Source organism: Chelonoidis abingdonii, chromosome 19 (assembly GCF_003597395.2).
Source record: "Chelonoidis abingdonii isolate Lonesome George chromosome 19, CheloAbing_2.0, whole genome shotgun sequence".
Taxonomy (NCBI): domain Eukaryota; kingdom Metazoa; phylum Chordata; order Testudines; family Testudinidae; genus Chelonoidis; species Chelonoidis abingdonii.
In genome coordinates, this window is record NC_133787.1 from 35,121,333 (window position 1) to 35,135,246 (window position 13,914).

The 13,914-nt window shown below is 44.1% G+C and overlaps 1 protein-coding gene across 3 annotated transcripts in view; it reads left to right on the forward strand.

Moving 5' to 3' along the window:
• Positions 1-121: 121 nt before the first annotated feature.
• CRISPLD2 (cysteine rich secretory protein LCCL domain containing 2) overlaps positions 122-13,914 on the forward strand; it is a 47,171-nt gene continuing 33,378 nt past the window's right edge. Inside the window, exons 1-3 of one of the 3 annotated variants that reach the window (XM_032793816.2) lie at positions 122-474; positions 1,104-1,363; positions 8,200-8,514. In XM_032793816.2, coding sequence (XP_032649707.1) covers positions 8,281-8,514 — 234 coding nt within the window. In that variant the 5' untranslated portion in view covers positions 122-474; positions 1,104-1,363; positions 8,200-8,280. Of the gene's footprint in view, positions 475-519; positions 737-831; positions 888-1,103; positions 1,364-8,199; positions 8,515-13,914 lie in introns of those variants that run through there. The other 2 variants (XM_032793815.2, XM_032793817.2) reach the window with 2 other exon arrangements.

Here is a 13,914-nt window from a genome sequence, read left to right on the forward strand (position 1 = left end):
CTCGAGGTCCCTTCCTGTCCTAGAGTCTATGAATCTATTGCTCTAAACTCCACAGCTTGGCTTCCTAGCCATCAATCAGTTATTTTGTAGTTTCTTCTTTTTTAATGAAAAGGAGCCCGGACTGGCAGCGCCTGTCTGCGGAGCCAAGTACACAGGCGCTTTGGAAACATCCCTGCTACAGTCTGCAAGTGCAATCCAGCTCTGCACTCCCACCGAACCCGAACGCTGCCCTGCACCACCCACCAGTGATCAGTTTCAGGCTTGCAGTGACTGCTCAGTAACTGTGGGGGAGCGCCCCCTGGCGTCTCTCCTAGGACGCGGACTAGTGGGACGGCGAGGGGAGAGACGAAAGCTTTGCAAAGTGACAGCAAAGCGATGGGAGATGAACTGAGATTTGCAACCGTTTAATTGCGATTTTCCTTCTTGCAGCGGTCCCCCGCCTCTCCCCCCTCCTCCACCGAAGCACACTCGCAGGTCTCTCGTTTGGCTTCATTTATAAGGCAGTTTGGTTGCAGGGCTTTACGCTGCACCCCCTCCTTTCCTCTCTCCCTTTGAATCTAGATTGGTTTGTTTTGCAGTTAAAGCCTTTCCTTTGATTTCTCTCCCCCCATTCCCTTTCTGCTGCGGGCAGGAGGCTCTTGCTTAGCTGGGGCTCGCATTTCCTCTCTCTCCTTCGCAGCCAGAAGCTCCGGAGCAGGAGGAGCCGCAGCTTCGACTGATCCCTGGAAAATTATGAGTTAGTGGTTTGGGGTTTTGTTTTTGGGCTCTTTTTTTAACTTCAAGGGCTGCAGCTAAGTGGTCTCCTTGGATTTCACTGTTGAATTCCATCTGAGTCTAGAGCCCCGTCTCTCTGGCTCCATTCTTGTAGCTGGTTTCATGGAAAAGTTGTAAATTATCATTTGGTTTTGATTATTGATCCGTCCTCCCACCCTCCCCGTCTCTGTCTCCTCCTCCGCCGCCCCCCATCCCCTCCTCGTTTTGTGTGTGTGTGTGTGTTATATTAGTCCATTTAATAGGGCGATTCTCAGTTTTCTTGGGCTCCATGGTATCTCCCTGTTGCCCCGAGAGATTTGATGACACCCTCTATTTTTTCCTTTTCTCAGAAAACAAAGAGCAGTTGCCAAGATCATAGAGGGCCAAGAAATGATCATAACCCTGGAGAGTATAAATATCCATGGCGAAGTTGTGTGAGAACAGCATTCATCGCTACCAGCTGTGCTGCTGAGAACTTAGCATTCATTGCACCTAGTGATAGCTGTCATTTCCCTCCCTCCCTGTTGGTATATTTAAAATATATAATTTATTTTCCACAAGCAAGTTTTTGAGGAATTTTAGCTTCTGGTGGACTTGCTGATTTTGAGAGGTAAGTGTTAAGTTTTAGCACTGGATTTTTGACTGTTTTAAACCTTTCTGTGTGTATCAAAAATCTCTGTGTTACAGATGTGTGTTTAATAACCTCTCCAAAAGATTGCGTGATACAAAATTGCACTTTACTAGTAAAGTTCCATTTATAAATAGTTCATAATACTTTAATAGATGTTACATAAATTGTATTACTAGTGTTATAAACAGTTACTTATAAGTACATAGGTGGAAGGTGTCATTGATAATTATAATCAGACCTGTTGAATGCTATAACCTCTAATAGTCTGACCATTTATTAAAACATCTACTGATTTTTTCTTAAACTTTTGTAACTATTTATCTATATATATGAACTATTATATATAAGCTATTTATTATATTTGTAAATCTAAACTGGGTCTGTGACTAAACCTTCAAATACTAGTAGAACCAGGTAACTTTCTGTTAACAGTTTAAAAACCAACTTTTACTATGGCTTTAGGTAGAAACTCACCCTCTTGTATTACACTAGAGAGGATGGTGGTAGATCAGATGTTTTATCTCTGACCTTGAAAACACAGACTTTACAGTTTTATGTGGTAGAGAGGACAACGTGTCCTAAGTCACCGAATTTGTAATTTCACTCTGACTATTCTACTGGTATTATGTTTGCAGGGAAATACCCGACAACATTGTAAAGCCTCAAATATGTGCATCATGGCTAAAAAGACAAGGCTGCATATGCAAAATATACAGTGGGCATAGTGCTTGAATCCTGAGTTTATCTCCGTGAGTGAAAATCTGATCCACCACTGGCTCTGCTTTGCTCATTTTGAGTTGTTGCTGGCATCCTATGTTAACTCTTGCATTTGCCGGTTTCCTCTGCCTTCACTGTGTATAGTATCCCATGGCACTGCAAATATTTGCAGCAGTAGCATGTATAACCAGGGGGATAATCCAACCACTTTAATATTTAACTAGGGAACATATTAGAGATCAATAACAATAAAGCATTAACATCTGGTGTGGGCACCACACTGAGGCTGACTTTGTCTGTTTGCCTGTGGGCTGAGCAGGGAGTTTTGCATGGCAACTTCTAGAGGTTACCCTTGCTTCTACCCTCTGAGATCAGAAGCTTTCCATTAGTCTAGGAAGTAACTTTTTGTGAACAATCTTTTCAAAGCCCATTTAAATATGACCTCCTCAGATCTCAGAAAATACTTCTTCCTTTGTCCCTAGTTATAATACAGTAACTCCTCACTTAATGTTGTAGTTATGTTCCTGAAAAATGTGACTTTTATGCAAAATGATGTTAAGCAAATCCAATTTCCCCATAAGAATTAATGTAAATAGGGGGCGGGGGGTTAGGTTCCAGGGAAATCTGTTTTGCCAGACAAAAGACATTATTACAAATTAAGTTTTAATTTCAAACTGTTTAATATTGTACACAACAATGAATGCTTGGTTGAGTTGGTGGAGTAAGAGGATGGGATATTTCCCAGGGAATGCCTTGCTGCTAAATGAAGAACTAGCACTCAGCTGAGCCCTCAAGTGTTAATATGCTGCTGTTAATGTAGCCTCACACTCCACAGGGCAGCCTCGACTGAGGTAGGAGGGCGGAAACGCAATAGATGCAGAGCAGTAGCTGCAAACACTTCCCTGCAAAAACCGAACATCATGAGCCCATGCTATCCAGCTGGAGCGCACCACTCTCTCCTCCTGACAGCACGTGCATGGCTGCACAGGTGCTGACTTTCCAAAGTGCTGGGGGGTGCGTGCATGAGTGTGAGAGAGAGGCGTGCATTGCCCCTTTAAGTATGCTAACCCCACTTCAAGTATGTTGCCCCTTTAAGTAGAACAGCCAGCTCAGACAGGAAGCAAGCTCTCTCCTTTCTGTCCCTGAGCCCTGTCCCCCTCCTCCGCTTTGTGGGTACGGAGCGGAGGGTGGGGTAGGAGAGGGGGAACATCCTGATATCAGCACCCCCTCCCGTCCAGCAAGCAGGAAGCTCCGGGGAGCAGCTCCAAGGCAGAGGGCAGGGCAGGAGCAGCACTGCAGTGGGGGGAGGGTCACCTGAACTGCTGCTGGGCAGCTGCGGGGGCCACATACCTTATAGGGAATTTAGGGGAGCTGATGGGGTGGGGGGCTGCCGCCCTCCCATTTCTAATCCCCATAAGGAGGGGCTGCTCTTCCAGAGAATTCTGCAAACAGTGAACAAAGCAGGCAGCTGCCAAAGGACGTTATAAGGGAGCATTGCACAACTTTAAACGAGCTTGTTCCCGAATAGATCAGCAACGTAACAATGAAACAACCTTAACCGGGACAACGTTAAGTGAGGAGTTCCTGTATATTTTGCCTGTGAGATGCCTTCACCTCTGGACATTCAGGAGGCAGCTTCTGCCGATTCGCTGGTTTCTGATCAGTCCCAGATGTTAACATGGCATCGATACCATGAGCCAGATGCGTTTGAAAAGAGGTTATAGAAATGCTTCCTCCCCTCCCCTCCCCTGAATAAAGCGAAGTTTAGTCAGCTGGGACAGTGGTTGAAGTAGCTGTCAAACTTCCAACTCGCACGCAATGTGCATCCAAAGCTTATAAGAGTTTCCACAACTGGGATGCCAGTGATCTGTGCAGCCTGGAGACGCAAAGCTGAATATCTGGAGCCGTGATTCAGCAAAGCTCTTGAATGATTACTTCACCAGTTACTTAACTGTGTTGCTGCATTGGGGGCTGGTTTTTTTTTTTTTTTAAGAGCTTGGACACCACTTTGGGGCAAATGGATCCTAGGAGAAAGCTTGCTCTTGTATTCTTTGCCCACCCAAATTCCCATGGGCATCCACTATACAAAGGAGTGTTGTATTTGCCGGCGTAATAGAACCATGTCTTTGCCATTGTCCCCTGTTTAATTTAAATATTTCTGAGGCATCTTGTCTTGGCCACTGTCAGTGACTGGCTACTGGGCAAGATGGACCCTTGCCATCTTATAAATAGGGTAACTACCTACTGTGCTTGCATGTTTATATCCCCCCACTGGCACTCCCTCCGTTTCACCCGTCATTCGATACCCTCTTTGGTATGCCAGAGAGTTATTTGTTCAGGGAATTCCCTTCATCTGGGAAACTGGATGCAACTGAATGTCTTTGGGCCAAGTTCTAGCCCCATTGAAATTAAATCTCACCTTGATTTTTAATTGAAATCAGTGATCCTATGGATGCACATTCACAGAGGATGCAGTGGGTGATTTGTCTAGAGTGCTGGAAATTATACTTTCCCCACTACCTGAAAGGCAAATACTTGAACCAGGGACTGAATACTTAATCCACCAACCTTAAAACTAGGTTTCAAGGCAGCCCAGTTGGGGAAAGGGGATAATGCTGTTAATTCACAAGCAGAGGAGAGGACTCAGAGAATAAGGCACCATCTGTTACACCATGTTGACTAGCCGCTGAAAGGGCCTGAGCAAAGTAGCCAAGGGTCTGTTGAGGACTTGACATGTTGACTTCATCACATAGTAACAGGCTTGGTATATCTCTGGGTAGTCAGAGGGTTCAGCTGATTCGCAAGTTGCAATTTCTGTACCTTCACTGTGTGGGGGACGGGGCCCCTGGTTAGAAAAGGGAGTAAATCCGGGTTGGTAGGTAGAACTGCAGCAGCCTGTGCCAGCTGTCTACTTCTGTCCAGCATAGCTAAGAAGCAGGCTGCATTGAAAATTGCCCATAAGAAATAGCCACATTGTAAATAGCCATGACAGATCATCTATATTTCAAACCTCTTAGGGAAGTGTCTGAAAGTAGGAATTGTTCCCTAAATTGAGCCAGATGGTCTACAAAAGTAACAGCTCATTCCCCCTCTTTCTTTCCTCCTCCCCGCCCCCCCTTAGCCAGTTAGGCTTCATTTATGGAGGGGTTTGTGCCAGCAAACAAAGCTGAGAAGAGAATTAGGTTAAAACAATATTTATCTTTAAAAAACTGGAAGTTGTTTGCCTTTAAGGATCGTACTGGCCTAATTCAACCTCTATTTAACCAATGAAACACTGAATGGGGATGATGCTTGCATGTTACACTTCCTCTAAGAGGCAAGGAGGTATTCTAGTGAAGTAATTAAGACATTTTCTTTGCATGACTTTATCGTAATCTCCATTGCTTTAGCAAAGCCCAGCTCAACTGCTTAACACTTGCTTAGGAAAAATTTATTAGTGGTTGGTTGTTTATTTGTGTCACAGCAGTGCCTACAAGGCTCAGTCAGGGTTTTGGGCTACGTTGTGCTAGACACATGCCGGGACAGCATAGGCCAGGGGTGGCCAATCTGAGCCTGAGAAGGAGCCAGAATTTACCAATGTACATTGCCAAAGAGCCACAGCAATGTATCAGCAGGCCTCCATCAGCTCCAATGCCTCCCGGCAGCCCCACCAGTCAGCGCCTCCCGCCTGCAGCAATCAGCTGTTTCACATGTGCAGGAGGCTCTGGTGGGGAGGAGGAGGGAAGAGCGAGGGCATGGCAGGCTCGGGGGAAGGGGCAGGGCCTTGGGAGAAGGGATGGAGTGGGGGAAGTGCCTGGGGCAGAGCCAGGGGTTGAGCAGTGAGCACCTCCCGGCACATTGGAAAGTTGGCATCTGTAGCTCCAGCCCCAGAGTCAACGCCTATGCAAGGAGCTGCATATTAACCTCTGAAGAGCCACATACAGCTCCAGATCCACAGGTTGGCCACCCCTAACATAGGCCCTGTTCTCAATTTTCAGGGGATTGACACTCCCCTTGACTTCAACTGGAGTCATGGGAGCTCAGCACCTCTGAAAATTAGACCCTTTATGTTTTGCATTCTGAGCATTATCATCATCAAAATAATTGTGTGCTGTGTCTGTACCCTGGCCTAAAAGGATGTTGTTCACACCTGGCTGTATTTCCATTAGATTGGAAGCAAAATATTTCTAGATTTAAATATAGAGCATGCTCTGATTTATGTTTTTCCACCATCAAAAGCAGTTCTGCTGCCCCCCTAGAGACATAACACTCAGCAAGAAAGAAAATAAATCACCTATTCCAAACACGTTTAACAATATCAAGCTGTACACGCCCCTGCTTTAAAACACGCAGTGGGGGAAGATGTAGTGGTCATTTGCAATGCTATAAGTCTAAACAGTGAAAACTGCAGAACCATCACCTAAAGGAAATATTTGAAGACCTTTTCAGGAAAGGGTTCTAACAGCTGTCACACAAAAGGATGTTTAAAATGACAGCATTATGGATAATTTTGACTAGGGAAAGGCTGCATCTCTTGGACTATTCCCTCTTTGTAGAGCTGCCCTGACATACAGTTGTTCCCGTTGGCATGGTGGTTCCCCTATTGCAAGCATCATGCAATAACGTGGGAAGGCCTTTATTCACCACTTTGGTTTTATAAAGAGGGGACTGGAGAGTTCTGCTGTCAGATGTGCAGTGTGAATGTTTAAACCCTATTACATATTATTCTTATGATGGTAGCTATTACCGGCCCCACTTGAGATCATAGCCAACCGGACAAACCTCTAGTAAAAGACAGCTGAGGATCTATATAAGCCAAGACAAATGCTCTCAGGTGAGGGAGTAAGCGTAGACTATTAATGATGAGAATCAGGATGAAGAATTTGCTGGAAGATTACAGGTGGATCTGAAGGAGGAGGGGGAGAGGGGGCCTTGCAGCTGAGGACATGGATGATCAAGGCTGAAGATTTAAACCGTCATCAAGTCAGCACATTTACACTCAGGGCCAGCATTCATCTCCGGTTAACCTTTCCCACTAAAGGCAGGCTGACTTATGGCAACTGAACAGTGCAGAAGTGATTCCTATTTGAGAGGAGGCCGGGAAGTCTACTCCAGCTTCTCTCCTAGTCTGTAATAATCAATATCTGGCTGCACTTCTGTCCTAGCTAAGTGCATAAACCCCCCAGTGCGTCACTTGCAGACGGAAATTTTGATTGCTCTGATATTACGATGACATTTTCACATAAACATACACAGATTCTGGGAGCTGGCAGCAGGCTCTGCCTGAGTCTATTGGCAGGCGAAGGCCTCTGAAATAGCTGTAGCTCATGTCTGACCTCTGTGACTTGGCTGCTGGGGAAGTCTGCTTTCCCTTTTCTTAGGATCTGTTCTCCTCCTTTAAGGATGACACTTGGAAGAAATAATGTGTCATTGCTCACCCTGCATACGTGAAAAGGCACAGGTTGGATAATGTGATAGTTTAAGGGCCTGGGCATTGATTCACCCTTATGGATACAAATTACATCTCAAAGGAGAATCTATATATACTCCAAAGGAACATTCAATTTTCCCCATCTGCCTTTATGGGCATTCCGTGGCTGTCCGGACAGTGCTCCGCCCCCACATAGTCCCACCCATTTTTGAAGCTGTATTGGGTCCCTCTAGATTCTGCATGTGGAATGGGCTGCAAAGAGGTTATGAGCACATAATATTGATGCAGCTCTCTTTTCCCTCCTTGGTGGGCATGCTGGAATTAGGTGCAGGCAAATAAGCTGGCTTTGCAAAATTCATGTGCAACAGCATATCTAATTAGTCCATAATACCCCAATGATTGTATGTGGAAGTGGATAGATATGGAAACAGAGAGTATTCACTGTGAAATCTAGATAATACCTAATTTAAGAGGGAAATAGGACAGGACATCCTATCTGTGACATGGGAAACATTGAGGTTCATCATTGTTGTGTAGGAGAGAAAATAATTTGTTTACCTTTCAACATCACTCCTTTATTGTGCAAAAATCTGATTCTAAGGTCTCTTGCCTTTTTGGAAATTCTATGGGATGTCAGTGTTCTTTAGTGGTAGATTAAGTGACTGTTTGTTTCCTACCTGAATTCCAGATCTGTACAGAGCAGTAGAGCTGCCTTTGAGAAAACCAGAGTGCTTCCATCTCCTTCATCTCGACTTCCATTGAGTAGAGAATGACCATGAGTACTGCCCTGTCTTGGTTCTTCCCTCTTGGATGTTTACTGGTTTTGATGCATGAAGCGCAAGGCTTTTTCTTGCCCAATGGCACACACTTCGAGAGCATTTTGAGCCAATATCACTCCAGAGCCAAGAGAGCCATTCCAAGGTCAGACAAAGAGGAGATTTTGATGCTTCATAACAAGCTGAGAGGTGAAGTCTATCCTTCAGCCTCCAATATGGAATACATGGTGAGTTCAACTATTGGTACTGAAATTTGTGTGACCACGTCAGTTTTTCTTCTGGCCAGAGGACAGTAACAAATTTTGCTAGTGGTTTCCTGGAGCTATCTTATCCCACTGAATTGTTTTTGTTGGAAGGGACCATTAGTGGGTCAACTAGTCCATTCCACTGCATAGTTTCAGGGCTGATTTCATTATTCATAAAACATCCCCAATACTCTCTAGTCTAGCCCTGAATGTCTCCATTGATGGCAATTCCACAACCTCCCTTGGCAGCTTATTCCATACGTAAATGTCATCCAAGTACCCAGTTTTCCCTAACATTTAACCTCCATTCTCCCTGTTGAAGCTTCAGCCGCTTAAGACTCTGGCATTGTGGAATGCCATTGTCTGCACAGAGAAGCCACACCAGCCATCTCTGAGAAGCATTTACTCACCTACAGTAATCACATCTTTGTTGGGATTCTTTGGCTTACCGTAGTTATGGCCCAGTGCCTCCGGTGATATGCTAACACCACCAGTTTTCATTGACTTCCATGGGAGTTGAAGATGCCCAGCACCTTGGAGGATCAGGACTTCTCCATCTGCAATATAGGCCCAATCTGTTAAAATCTTTAGAAAGCCTCCCAAAGGGGTCAGTGGTAGATGAACTGGTGGTATTTGGTGTTTTTTGTTTTTTTTTCCCCTGAGCTCAAGGAACCAAAATACACTCAATGTGTATTCTTACTTCAGAGAGAGCCCTTGAAAGTCAGTGTTAAGTGTGTCTTTACCAGCAGCGGCAATTAAGATGACTACATTTTCACCATAGTTTTTTCCATACAGCACCATGGGCCCTACCTTGAGCTATTTCTGCGGTGTCTTCAAAATATTGTGGAATCAGAGAACGACAGAGGGTAGTAATTTTTGTGCATTTATCTCTCCTGCAAATACTGTTACTGCAAAAATAGCACCAGTTTGACAGTCTGTCTCCTCTGGATTGAGTCAGTGAGCTGGTAATAGAGACTGTGTGTAAAAAGGATTCATGTCATATAAAAGGCATCTTTTATTCATAATACCTTTTGCCACTTGACTGAATGCCATAAATGTAAAACTCTGTCTTAAGAGAACAGGGAGGAAGAATAAGGGAGAAAAGGCAATATTATATCTGTCTTTACTTTTACATCAGCTCTTCAGATAAGTCTTAAGAGTGCCAGGTTCCTTGCTATTAATTGTTGCTGCTTTGTCAGTGACAAAGAGTTACAGTCCTTCCTAAGAATTGGTTTATAGTATCCCTGTTGTTCAGTAGACTGTGATATTCTGCGGGCTACCTGTAACATACTGCAGGGGAAGATGTGGCTTGATTGAGTCCAAGAAAGTAAACACAAAGCAGTGCAAGAAAGTCAAATGCATTTTCATTGGCTTTGGGGATCTGAAAGTGCTTCAGTTGTGGAGTGTTCACTGGCTGACTTCTGTTTACTCGGCCAGGATGGTTACTGTTTTATGTTTGTCTTTGCTCAGTGTGCTTTTCTAGTGGGTTTTTATGGGTGACTTTGTACAAATGAAAGAGCCTTGTATTCTGTGAAGAAAGAAGTTGGGTATAAAATGGTGCTACTTGGAAAGACTATAATCAGCCTTTCATGTGTTCATGTTTACCTAATATTCCTCGGGAATCCTTGCACGCATTCTGAATGCGAAGTTAACTTTAATCCTTTGTTTTAAATAGAACATGTATCAGCCTTTGCTCATTTAAGATGATGGGCTGTTTTTAGTGCTGCACAGAAAGAGAGAGGCTAAAGGCTTAATTTTTTTTTAATTTGATACTGGTAGCAAACTCTTCATAGGAGAAGACTTGGCATTAATTTGTGGATAAGTGGGTTCTTGGCTAAGAGCATCCATGTGTTGGCTGTGAAACTCCATTGTCCCATGTCTGTATCTGATGCACTTAAATGACCTCAAGTTGCACAGAGAGCTGATGTTTTCCAGGAAATGGAGGTATTCATCTGCTGTGTCATTATCTCTTATTATCCAACATATACCAAAATTAAATGATGTAGCCAGTTCAATAATATATAAGTATTCTGAGCAACATAAACTCTTTATTGTCCCAACTACCTATAACTGAAGCAAGAGAGTGATTCAAGCAAAGGGAAAAAATGTCTGTGGATGGGGTAACAGTAGAGTGGAGAGAGAATAGAAATTCAATAAAGCCGTAACCTAGTGCAGTGCACGCTGTTTTGCTTGACTATGTTAGGATAATGGAGTTCAAGGTTAACAGTGGTGTTCAGTGTTAATGGAAAATGAGTTCCATGGCTCCCTTTTGGCAGGCTTTGTTCTAGGCCAGATGTGAACAATGTACATTCTTCCAGATGAAGCTGGCCAGAAATAAGATTACCCTAACCACCTTGCAACTTTAGTACATACATTTTCACTGTATGTTTTTATTATAGAACAGTAGTAACGGTGATGGCTTATGGGCAAAACAAAACAAGCTCCATGTTGATAATAAACCTTGAAAAATAAGCAGCAGCTTCTAAGAGACCAATGACCTTTAGGTTGGCTTAGTCAGCAGCAATGAACATCGAAACCCTTACCTTGCCCAGAAGGGCTGGATTGTCTGTCAGTTCTCAATGGATTTTTCCAACAAATGAACAGGCTACAAATGATTGAGCTACGTGTATTCCTGGAAGGAAAGTATCTTGGTTCCCTTGCACGTGAAGCTAACCTGTCCTTCCTCTATGTCAGTGGTCCCCAACGTGGTGCCTGTGGGTGCCATGGTGCCCGCCGGGGCATTTATGTGCGCCCGCCTAGTGCCCAGCAGGGCAGAGAAGCTGCAGCCCCGTGCCTGACAGAGACAGAGGACTCCGGAGCTGCAGGCTGTGGGTGCCAGTATTCTCGGTCCCTGGCAGGTGCAGGGCTGCGGCTTAAGCCAGAGAGAAGCAGCAGCCCCATGCCTGCCGGAGACAGAGAACTCCAGGGCTGCAGGCGCCGGTGTTCTCTGTGCTTGCGGTTTCTCTCTGGATTCATATATTATGTTATATTAAATATGATTTTTTCATATTATTTAATGTACAAATACAAAATAAGCCTTGAAAAATTGTTGGCGCCCGCCACACTCTTCTGAAAACATGAATGTGCTACTGGCCACAAAAAGGTTGGGGACCACTGCTCTATGTGATTAAAAGTAGTGAAATTACTAATCATGAACGTGGAGGGGATCATATTACTAGGCAGGGCGGACAAGCAAGCTGTCCAAGGTTCTGCCAACGCATTTCGAACCACCTTGTAGAATATCTGCTGTTCCAATTCCACAGCAGTCCTGCCACAGTAGTGGAGTTGGTTGAGATTAGTCAGTTACTTGTATGAGTTCAAATAGCATTCTAACTCAAATGTCACATTTACAAACAGGACAGGTGAGAAATGCATGCCTAATGGTGCATGCTCTGATTGTGGTTGTATGCGCAAATTGTGATGATGGTTTATGTAAACTGTGCATGTGTTTTGTGTACGTAATTATGTCCTTAACTTCATTCAAAAACTATCCCAAGTCTCCAGAAGTAAAAAGTGTTCAAAACTGTTTTGAATCATGTTGACTGCCAGCACATTTTAAACCGTTTCCTTGAGAGTATCCACCACAGTGAAGACTTGTGCAGTCACATTCACCAATATACGATATGTATTTACTTTCTCTGGGTTTCAGCTGCCTGTTGCTATGGCAGTTAGTCTGAACACAAGAAAAAAGGAAAAAACAAAACACCTTAAGCTGACACTTAAAACTAATTAATGCAGTGGTTCTCAAACTTTTGTACTGGTGACCCCTTTCACATAGCTAGCCTCTGAGTGTGACCCCACTTATTTAAAAAGTGTTTTTAATGTATATTTAACACCATTATAAATGCTGGATGCAAAGCGGGCTTTGGTGTGGAGGCTGAAAGCTCGCGACCCCCTATGTAATAACCATGTGACTGCCGAGGGGTCCCGCCTCCCAGTTTGAGGACCCCTGAATTAATGTGTCTTGAATCCTGCCCTGCAGATTGCTAGACTCAGGCTCTTCCAGTTTGCCAAAGAGTGAATTTAAATAAGTCACAGTAAGTGTAGGTGGTTAGTGCAGTTCTGGCTTTAATGTTGATCTTAGATATTGATTTGAGTATTTGGCATTAAGGGGTCTTCAGAGAACAGTTTTGAAGTCTATTTTGTTGATATATTTATTGCATTTGGAATCATTCCAGTCTCCTGAAGCCTTCCATATGTTGAAAGAGAAGCAAATGGCAGCTCTAATTTAAATAGCATGGTTTTGTAATGTGATGCTGGCAGAACCAAGCATCTCCGAATCAAGCATGAATCCACTCAAAACCCCCAAGCTCGTTCCCAGTCTTTCACTGAGTGTATCTTGCCTGTATTGGTTTGTTTTATCCATAGACACCAGAGGAAGATGTAGCACATATGTTCATGTCAATTTCCATTTAGTGGTCTATTGCTCATGTCCTGTGGTCTCTGCATTAAATTAGGAGACTTGGAAAGCAACTGCCTTTGAGGCTGCACTCTGGAAGGCTCTGGTGGAAAGCTCTGAAATACTAGGAACATTAGGGTCTTGTGAGAGCTTCGGTGGCTTTAGATTGGATTTGAAGAGCGTCAGATAATGGCTGGTGTTTATGTGGTGCACAAAGAGGCAGACCACGAGAAGTCTTGTGTCCATGTACAAGGGCCAACCGCAGTTGTTGTTTTCTGTTCTGAATCAACAAGTCACCCAAAAAGGGGCAGGGATGACCAGGGCCATGGCCCTCTACTTACTCCCTCATTGGCCAGTGGAGCAGGACAGCTGGAAAAGAAAGTGCATAGTGGTCATATTCCCTCTGTATGTGAGGTAAGCTCCAGGAGATATTGCGTTTCTCTCAGGCCAGTGTGGTGTGACCCTGCATTGCCCCAGTGTAACTGCCAGACTCTGCCCCTAAATGTTAGGGTGACTAGATGTCCCGATTTTATCGGGACAGTCCTGATTTTTGGGTCTTTTTCTTATATAGGGTCCTATTTACCCCCCTCCCCATCCCGATTTTTTACATTTGCTGTCTGGTCACCCTACTAAATGTTCAGTTGCTCAGATGCCATCATAGTTGCCTATCTGCTGGATCCTAAGTGCCCTCAGCTTCCATAGACCTTTGCAAGAGTTGTGAGAGCAAAGCATCTTACAAGTTTGGGCCCAGTGGGGAAGACAGGAAGAAGATGGAAGGATCAAAAGTAATGTTTTCATTCATAGCCTATTGTCATAAACAGATAGCAGGAGTTAATAAAACAGGAGTACTTCATATCTTATTTGACTGTAAAGGGTTAACGAGTTCAGTGAGCCTGGCTGTCACCTGACCAGAGGACCAATCAGGGGACAGGATACTTTCAAATCTTGAGGGAGGGAAGTTTTTGTGTGTGCTGTTAGTTTTT